At 52.8% G+C, this 10,019-nt stretch overlaps 1 protein-coding gene across 1 annotated transcript; it reads right to left on the reverse strand.

Annotated features, from left to right (window-relative positions):
• Window positions 1-1,609: 1,609 nt before the first annotated feature.
• Window positions 1,610-8,291, reverse strand: LOC102384333 (cytochrome P450 2G1-like; the record flags this gene model as incomplete). The annotated part of the gene is given in 8 exon segments (XM_014527741.2): window positions 1,610-1,813; window positions 2,558-2,699; window positions 2,965-3,061; window positions 3,063-3,127; window positions 3,825-3,985; window positions 4,691-4,840; window positions 5,885-6,047; window positions 8,112-8,291. Coding segments are annotated over 8 exon segments (1,162 nt in total), but the record flags the coding sequence as incomplete, so codon positions are not given.
• Window positions 8,292-10,019: the final 1,728 nt, after the last annotated feature.

Genomic DNA, 10,019 nt, shown 5'->3' on the forward strand with positions numbered 1-10,019 from the left:
TGGCTGGGTAGCCTTTGATCTCGCATCTGAGTTAGTGCAAGCTATAGATCTAGTTGGATCTCAGGTAGCTTCCTCGCAAGTATCGTCCAGAGGATGGTAGAGATCTGGCGCAGAGATTTCCAGAGAGAGAGCGTTTCAGATGGATCAGACTCTCTCCCTTTGTCCTGATGCTTGTGCCATGCTGAAAAAAATGGCTTCTCTTCCTTCTTGGACCAGGCCCTTATATAGCCTTTCTGACCTCAGCAGCCCAGTCCAATAGAAACCAGCAGTGTTGGCAACTAGCCAACCAATTTAAAAAGCATCACTGGTTGCCTGGGCAGATGAGCAGGGGCTTTTCCCTCCCCCCACTCAGGTGACCAGAGGGACCACACCCTCGGCACCAGGCTTTTGTCACATAGGCAGGGAGGAAAATCCCCCCTCCCTTAGGAATTCAACCCCAGTGTCCCAAGCTGACTGGGACAGATTTCTGAAGAGACACACAGACGGTGGCATTTCTGCCACAGGGACTCCCTTCAACTCGTCCACATCCTTTCCCTAGTACGCGCTCCGAAACTGGACACAGGACTCCAGTTGTGGCCTCACCAGTGCCAATTTGGCCTCATTCAGTGATGGCAGATGACAGGTGGTATTTTCCTCAATTCTCCTGGTTTCAGGTCATGGGCTGAGGAGGATTGAGGTGTGGCACTGGTGTCATCATGATGGCTTTGGTTTTCTCGATCACAGTCCACTCTTTGGTGAGAGAGGCAGTGGTCTGCTGGTTAGAGACGGCCTCTACCTCACTTCACTGACGAGGAGGGTCTTCTCTGCCAGAATGGCTGACCTGCTCGACTGGGCTTTAAACTAAGCCCACCGGGGGATGGGGGGATAACCACCAGAGGAAGCCCACTGGGCAACTTCTACAAAACCAGCAGGCTAAGGCACACAAGGGAATCCAACCCTACCGCAGCTCTGAAACGATGTCTTCCTGGGAGTGTAGGGATGACTAGGGCCTCCAGTGGGACACTTACATGCCTGTACACCAATGCCAGGAGCTTGGGGGACAAATAGGAGGAATTGGTCCTCCTGCTAAACAAGAAAGGATAACGGAGAGCTGGTGGGACTCCACCTATGACTGGCCCACAGGTATAGATGGCTGTACCCTGTATTGGAGAGATTGTGTGGAAAAACAGGATGGGGGTGTGGTACTCTATGTTAAGGAAAGCTACGTGTCCCTGCAAGCTGACATTGGCACCCAGGGAGGAAGACTGATCCTTTGAGTCTATCTGACTTCCTGCCCCTGGGTCAGGGGGCTGGACTCAATGATCTTCCGAGGTCCCTTCCAGCCCTAACGTCTATGAAATCTATGAAGAACAAGGAGCAACAGTTTGCTGTTGCAGCAAGGGAAGTTGATGTTAGATATTAGGAAGAGATTTCTGACTAAGAGAGTAGTAAAACACTGGAGCAGGTTACCCAGAGAAGTGGTGGAAGCTCCATCCCTGGAGGTTTTCAAAACCCAGCTAGACAAAGCTTTGCCTCGGATTATCTAGCTGGGGATGGTCCTGCTTTGAGCAGGACATCGCACTTGTTGAACCATGATATTCCTTTTGGTCCAACCCCCCAATTTGTCTACTTCTCTTGTCCAGCACCTTGGGGAGAAGGTACCCCCGGAAGCGGGTGTCGCAGGTCACTTTGTGGGGGACCCCAAATGGAAGGATGTTAGCCAGTCTCTGGATCTCGTGGATCACGGCGTTGGTGTACGGCATCCGGCCTCGGTCGTTCATGGCTGGGCTGTGGGTCCGCCCTATGACGCGGTCGATTTCCTCATGCACCTTGTCTGCGGAGACAGGATTGGAAGGGGTGGGCTTGGTGTTTGGACCGCAGGCTCTGATCCCCCAGCAATGTCAGTTGTGTAAGGACAGGCCCAGCCTCAGTGAAAACCCTTCCTCAGCCTATCTTGGGTGGGCACTACTGCCTCCAGACGCGCCCATAAGCCTTCCAGGTCTTCCTAGGAGAGAAGGCACCTTCCCAGCTGGATGGTGTCACTAGCCCCTGGTCCGAGGATCCATTGTGTCAAATGCAGCACGGACCCACAGCAAGAGACATTCAACGCCCCCAGCCCACTCTTATCTACAGGCACAAGGTAGAGAGTGATATTCTTTCCATCTTGAGCCAGGGAACTGTCCAGTGTCTGGTCCAGGGCTGCACAAGGCATCTTGGGCAGAGCTGGGAGTGAGATGCAGACCCTTGACATCCCACCCCATCTAACCACCGCCATTGTTCTCCATGGATAACTGTTCTCTGTGCAGGGTTGGTAATAAAGCACCAGCTCCAGCCTCCCTGAAATACAAAGCTAATCATCACAGCCTCATTAGCCATTAGCATCCTAAAAAGGACTCTGGAGAGGGGAGGCAGGAGCAGGGCTCTTACCTGTGCATCTGGTCTGTGCGGCTGGACTTGTGTGTGTGTGTGGATCTCCAGTTCCCTGGTCACCAGCTGATGACTGAACTGGTGACCAGACAGTGTGTGTCAAATTCAGGGTGCACATAGGTACAATAACTTTATTTCCTGTCCACGTTACCTTGGACCTCTGGGTATTTCATCAAGAGCAGGAGTCCGAATCTCAAGGTGGAGCTCGTTGTCTCCGTCCCTCCAAAGAATAACTGGATTGCTGTGTCCACCAGGTTTCTGGTGCTGAATTCACTCTGTGGGTTTTGCTTTTCCTGGAAAGGAGGGAATAGAAAGGACTCCTAGCACATAATGCCCACCTGGCATCTAGTTTGCACCTGGATTTGCCCCTCAACCAAGAATGCCTCTCTTGCCCAGGCTTCACATGACTGTCTAAAGGGGAGGTGTTATTGGGTCTGCTCAAGTTGGTGACTCTAGATCTGAGTTCCCAGCCCGCTGCTTCACAGCTGTTGTGGGTAAGCTCCCATGGAAAGCATCACAAGCATCACGTAGTGGCAGTAGTAACCCTCCTCTGCTTACCTCTTCCATCCTGATGAGGAAGGAGTCAATGAAGTCCCGAGGGCAGCTGGGGTCCAGGCTCTGCTGGTTTATCCTCACCCTTTCCACAATGAAATCGGTGGTTATGAGCCCGATTGTGTGGGCCGGGTATGTATTGCATGATCCTCGGAAACATCTCATAGAACTGGGGATGAGGAAGAGGGGAGTCAGGTCAACGGACTGGAAAGCTGTGTTCTCATTGGAGGATCAGGGGGCACCGTGAGTGAAGACCTGCAGTGGCATCATCCATGTTTATCTGGTTTATGGCGCTCACCTCAATTTTAGAAATGTCTCCCAGAATCCCCAGTCCCTTCCTACCCCATCTGCACTTGCTGACCCATGGGGGGATCTCTTCCTTGGACCCATCTGTTCTTGACCCCCCTGTTGAGTTAGACTCCAGCCTTGCGTGCTGGCCTGGCTTAGGTACTTGCTTGAAGTGTTCCTTATGCCCTACCTGTTGCATGTGTGTGATATTGGCCCACAAGACATTGGCTTTAATCTCTGTTGTGCTGTACTGGCACTGTGCCGGTTGGGAGGTAAGAGCAGGGGCCTCAATTATTAATTGTCTTTGTTGGTGGGAGATGGGGTCTTTGTGAAAAGGCACAACACACAGCAGTTGAGAAACCAGAGGCTATCAAGAGAGTCCCTTCATGGTCAAGGACAACGTGCAGAACAATGGGAGAGGCAGGCTGTCAGCCTGTTGGAGGCCCTGAGTCCCAGGTGAGGACGGAGGTTTGGGATGGCTGCAATGTGGACAGTATAGGGTTGCTTTACCCCATTGGCAGACGCAGAAGAGTCTTGCACACGCCCGATCCTCCTTCTGCCCCAGAAACATCACCTACCAGAGTTGAGATCTTGCTCATATCCAAGAATAAGTTGTTGATGCTGCCCATCAAGTTCAGGAAGTTCTGGTCCTTGTAGTCGAAGCGGCTCCCAAAGACAATGGAGCAGATGACGTTGGCAATCGAGTGTGTGATGGCGAGGCTGGGGTCGAAGGGAGAACCTGGTGATGGGGAGACAACAGGGTCAATGACCACCTTCCTTCCAATCTTATGAGTGTCAAGTTGTGGAGACTCCTGACACCAGGGCAGGTAAAGTTTTAATTATGAGTTTCCCCCAAAGCCTGGGTGAGGGCGTGACCTGGAAACTTCCGCAGATATATGTAGGTTCAGGTTTAGCTGGCTCAGATGCAGCTCGCCGTCGTGGGTGTTGTGATGGGGATCTTGGCACCAACTGCAAACATTTGAGAGGGTAATAGGAGGGGCGAGGAGGCACGGAGCCCTGTCCTATGCAGTGCTGTGCTGTTTGGCACACCTGAGAGAGGGAGCTGGGACTGGGATGTGTCTTCCCATGCTGTCATTGGTGCTGGGGAGTGCAGCAGACGTGTGCCTTTAGAAAGGGAGTTGTGAGCTGCTGGAAGAAGTTCCCCAGGGTCTGAAGGTCCTCAAGGACCAGGGCCCAGCAGTGCTGGGTGCCTGGTCTGGATTTTGAGAAGAACCTGGCATGTCCAGGGTGTCCTCTTGGAGAACTCCCCTGGCAGTGACGGGAGCTGCTGGGCTCTGAGGACTTGGATAAAGCTAGATTCTTCCCTGAGCCGTGGAGCCCTTGAAAGCAGTTTCTGAGGTATTTTATTATCCATGTCCATTAACCAGAAACAGACCAGATGCATTTGAGTTCAGACCCCCAGAGCAGCTCAGAAAGCACCGACCTTTTGTTTTCCCCATCTCCTCTACCAGGTACTGAGATTCTTCCTGGATCCGCTCCTCAATGCTTTTTTTCCCCATCCCAAAATTCCTTAGGGTTGAAGCGGAGAATCGCCGGAGCTGCTTCCACCGTTCCCCGTTAGCCATGACGACACCTGGATGGAGGGAAGTGTGTTCAGAACCAAGTCATGTGATGTCCGGTATCTTTTAAAGAACAAAGTGCATATTGAATGATGCCCTTCTGAAGTGGAGATCAAGTGGATTTGAGGAAGCATCTTCCTTTTCAGCTGGGGATCCCTATCCTTGGCTACCAAGTGCCATTTCTTCAAGAAACTAAGAACAGTTATTCACCTACATCACTGTCTCCAAACATGGCCCCAATTTAGTCATTTAAGTGGGGGTTGAAACCCACTTAGGTTTTATGCTAAGTCCACTGACCACTTTCTTGCTTATTTATCCCGTTACTGTAGAGGGACTGGCTTCTCCCTTTGCTGGGTGTTGTTTCGGCCTCTGCCAAAGTATGTGAGGGCCAGGCATTGGGGGGGTGGCTTGGCTTTATGTTGAGCTTTTATCCCACAGCTCCCAGCAACCTCTGTTTTTTAGGCCTGGGCCCTCTTCACTTGTGTACATCAGGTTCAAATATTCCTGACACCCTCCCCCTTTTGCCCTCCTCTCCCCTGCAAAGCCAGTGGCCCCTTCGGTCCCTGATTCCAAGCTGCTTCCGACCTTTCCATAGTTGATTCCGACACAAAGGATCTTGCTCGTTTCCACCCCTGCCGACCACTGAGGATGCACACACTTCAGAGCAGCCTAGAAGTCCCAGTAACAAGCCTACACTAAGTGGATTCCATTTTCTTTTTCTGAACATCCATCATTTTTGGACAGCATCACATTTGGAACAGTCAAAAACAATAAGAGGAATCTGGAAGGCTATATATCCTGGGGGTGGTTCCTAGAGTGCATGGTAATGCTTTCAAAGGGCATGTGATGACATCAAGCAATGAAGGAAGTCAGTTGGATGGGAAATAACGTCTGCGCCATGGTGGATCATGCACTAACAGCGTGCACCAAGTGCAGTGCTGTGGTGTAGAGGTGCAGAGCTGTGAGGTGAGGGGTCTTCCTACGAGTAAAAGTGACCTGACCTATAGTCAACCTTGAACTGGGTCTGCCATCAGAGCCCAGCCCTTGCTTTTGCTCACCGTGACCATGGAAGAATCTGTCCACTGACTCCATTCTCGCTCTCCCACTGAACTCTTCTCCTTGGTCCACCAGGGCTTCCCTCACGGAGTCGGAGTCACAGAAAAATATGAACTGCCGCGGGCCAAGATTCACCATGAACACGGGGCCGTACTTCTCTCTCACCTGTGTTGGGAATTGGGAGGAATGAGAAGCCAGAATGGTCAGATGCTGCCATGACCAGCAAGGTGCACTCAACCCAGGCAGACGAGCGATATGTGGCCATAGCCTGAGCTGGGTGAGTTCATCGTAAGGTACTGACTCTTGGTGAAACTACACTGTGTAGAAGCGATGGACGTTGGCCCATGAAATCCTGGATCAGTTCATATCCCACATGGAACTGCTGGGCCAGTTGGGCTGTACGGAGACTGCAGCACTGCTAGAGGGATTTCTCCTCACTCTGTTTCAGTAGTGCCCAGACATGAAAGAGGACACGGGAGCCCCTGGTAGTAAGCTGTGACCGTACTGAGGAGGTAGACCTGTCCCAAGGATCTGATGAGGCATGATATTCTGGCCCCATTGACCACTGAGGAGCTGAGCTGGAGGGGTGTGGGCTCTTGGTCACCAGAGCCTTCACACACATGTTTAAGTGGATGTATAAGCCAAAAAGACGTGTCAAGGAGGGAATGCAAGGAACGAAAAGCAGCATGGGACAGAAGCCAGGCCATGTCCTTTAGGTGGTGACTTAAGAAAGGAATGGACTGGCTGCTTAAGAAGCCTTCCCAGTACAGGTTATTCCCATGCACCTCCGCATGTAGTTACATGGCATTTAATAAGGATCTACGTAGGCTGGAGAATGTTATATCATGCAAGAGCCTGGCTGCAATTGGTCACACATCCATCCAGTCCCGTGCCAAGGAAAAGAGCGTGGACTGTGCTGTCGGGTGCAGCCTTTGGCCATCTGGTTGCTTCCTTTTCTGCCCAATTCAAACGGGTCTCACAAGAGGCTCTCTTCATGCCTTAGACCTCTCAGGCATTTTGTTCTTTGCCCCTGAATGTGATGCCGACTGCCAAGGTGAGCCCCGAGTATGCTGGTGGGAGCTGGGTGCCACCCAAGAGCTACCCACGGTTCTGGGTGGGAATTGAGGAGCTTCCTGGAGCGTGGCAGGAAGCAGTGTGAGGAGCAGGGAGTCTGCCAGGGCTCAGCAGCCCCTTCCCTGGGTCTAGAGCCCCCTGAGGGGAGGCCCCTGCCCCCCCCCCCCAATGATGCAGTTTTCTGCAGACCGCTCCAGAGCAGAGCTTGTGCTGGTGGTGATCAGGAGCTTGTGGTTTTTGTCACTCGTGCAAGAGGTCAGTGACCTGGGCACTGGGCTCCTTTCAGCCTTGAGAATCCCTAATATCTATCACGAGGGGCCTTCCTAAGTTACGGCAAGAGGAAGCAATTTTTGTGGCTTGCTTGTGGACCGACAAGCCGATTTTTGCAGTCATATTGCAGCGACCAAGGCCCTTCGCACTGATTGGTGGACGGGGCTGGCCTTGGTGCTGATTGGCAGAAAGGTGCCGGCAGGTGGTGGGACAAGAGGGTGGCTGCCATCTCAACTGTTTGCTGCCCTTTGTCCAGCCCCACCCTTTGGCGCACCTTGGCAGAGGGGTACCGGGGGGCCACTGCCATCTTGGCTGCAGCCCTTTGTGCTGTCCCACCAAGCAGCACCTTCCTCTCTACGGTGGGCTGCAATCTCCTGGGTGATTTCTGGGAAATCATGACCAATGCTGTTTTTCACAGAGATGGCTGGTTTTCCTGAAACCATGCTTTAAGTGGGTCACCCACAACCCCAGTGCCATGCCTGTGGGCTGGGTGGGTGACGGGGCTTTCTCCACACCTCCTGCTGCAGCCATGCCCTGGGCAACCAGCAATGATCTAGATGGGGACAGCGAGCTAGGGGGAGCTCAGTGAAGATTGCTCTTTCCTACAAAGTGGAGGGGAGGTCAGAGGGGGAGGGAATCTGGGTCCAAGTCCCAGGCATCAGCACGGTATCTGTTTTTAAGCCATTGCATGATCAGTCCTGGGAGCCGACCCTGCAGGTATGCACGTAGTCCCGAGCTAGCGGGGTCTGCACGACCGCAGGTGCTGAGCTCTGCTAGAGCTCCTGGGTGCCATTCCCTGCCCTTTCTGAGGAGCAGGTGGTGGGGGAAATGGCTCCCCAGGTAGAGCAGGATGAAGGTGAGGGCTCTGGGGTGGAAATTACTCACCTTCCACAGTATTTCAAGCATGCCCTTGTTCCAGGCCTGCAGCAGGTAGCCAAGGAGTTCAAGAAATGTTGGTCCTGGGGGGAGTTTGCTTGTTCGTTGCCTCCGTTTCCACTCCCAGAAGACCATGAGGCAGGCAGCGCAGGCTGCCAGGAGGATAGTTGCTGCGTCTCCAAGCTCCATCGTGCCAAAACTCTTGCAGAGCGAGAGCAGTGCCAACAGGCGTCTGATTTATCTACTTCATGCTCACCTGCCTGTGCTGTATATGTATATATACCGTACCAGGCGAGCAACAGCCCCACATTAGGGAGTCACGAGGAATTGGCCAGCATGGCCATGAGGCATTATCATATCTAGCTCCTGAGTTGTCAGAGGTGAATGTGTGACATCTGAGAGGCTCTGGGATGGCTGCACGTGCATCTGCTTCCTGTTTGTCCAAACGTGTGACTCACATTAGACCCTACTCTCCTGCTCAGGAGCGAGTCAAGACTGCAGTCGGAGCCCAGTCCTGAATCACCACCTCCATGGTAGATCCTGTCTCCTGAGTCTACTCTGAACTCTTCCGCGTGGCCCTCCAGGCCTTCCTTCAGGGCCACAGTTACCATTGGGCACGGATGGTTCTTCCTAGGTCCAGCATCTCTAGGTGCTAGTGACCAAGTCTTTTCTGTTGCTTGTCTCCTCTAGACCTTCGAGCACTTCCTAGCGAAGCCGACACCTTCCCAGCTGGATTTGCTACCTGAAGGGGGCTGCCTGGCCCTGGTACCTCGGTGACCATTGTGTTCACATGCAGTGCAGACTCAGTAATAGACAGTCCCTGCCCCAAAGCCCTTTGGATCTGCAGACATAAGGCAGGAAAGGATGGGATACTCCTTCCGTCTTGGAAGCGGATGCGTTGAGGCTCTATTTCATGTGACCTGCCCACAGGTGCCGAGTGGGGGATGAAATCCAGATCTTTGAATGCCAGCCCTCATCTAAATGCCATCTTCTCCACACAAGGCCTATTTACTTGTCACATTTGCATTCTAGCACTGGCTTCCAACCTTGCTGAAGATCCAGATGACCCAGTGCTGCCATGCTCTAGATTGACAAGAGAAACCCCTGAGCTGGGGCTAAACCCAGCACTTTGGAGAATTAGCCCCTGCTGTCCCCAGCCATTCTCCAAACACAAAGAGAATGCATGGCTGCTTTGGAAAAGTTTTATTGTCAGCAGCTGCTGGAAATGTTCAGGAAGAGACAAATCCCCTCAGAAGTGAAAGCCCAAGCGGTTGTTCCTAGCACGGCGGCAGGAATCCCCCCCCCAGCAATTCCCGTGCCCTGCTCCAACCAGCAAAGCACACTGCCTCCTGCAGCCATGGACCCTGGATCCCAGGTCCTCCTCTCCGCCGACTAGGACATGCATGCAGGGCGGGAAACAGAACCCGGGAGTCCTGCCGCAAGCCCTGTGTTCAATCCAAAAAGGAAGCACATTCATCCCAAAGGCTCTCCGTTTTCCCCCACCACCTGCTTGCTGCTATTTCTGCACTATAGAAACATAAAAAGAATCAAGGGAAATGCCATGAGTACAACAGCCAGAAAGGGGCAGAAGCAACTCCTAAAGGTAAGGTCTTGTGTGAAGTCTTCCTCTGTGACACGTGTCCATGTGCTGCCTTAGGGTCAGGATGTCCTTTGTCCTGTCCCTGCTGTCCTAGGCTGTGTGCTGCAGCCCTTCCTCCTGTGGGAGGGTGCACAGCTCGTAGCTGGCCGGCACAATCCCAGTTCCACTCTCTCTGGGGGTGAGGGCAATTTCCTGCACGGGTATTGGCGATTTCAGGGTGAAGTGCTGCAAGACGATGGTTAGCATCAGGAAGATCGCCATAGGCGCCAATCTCTTGCTAAGACACTTCCTCTTTATTGCAGAGATAAGCAGAGCCA

This window comes from Alligator sinensis, unplaced genomic scaffold (genome assembly GCF_000455745.1).
Source record: "Alligator sinensis unplaced genomic scaffold, ASM45574v1 scaffold2110_1, whole genome shotgun sequence".
NCBI lineage: Eukaryota > Metazoa > Chordata > Crocodylia > Alligatoridae > Alligator > Alligator sinensis.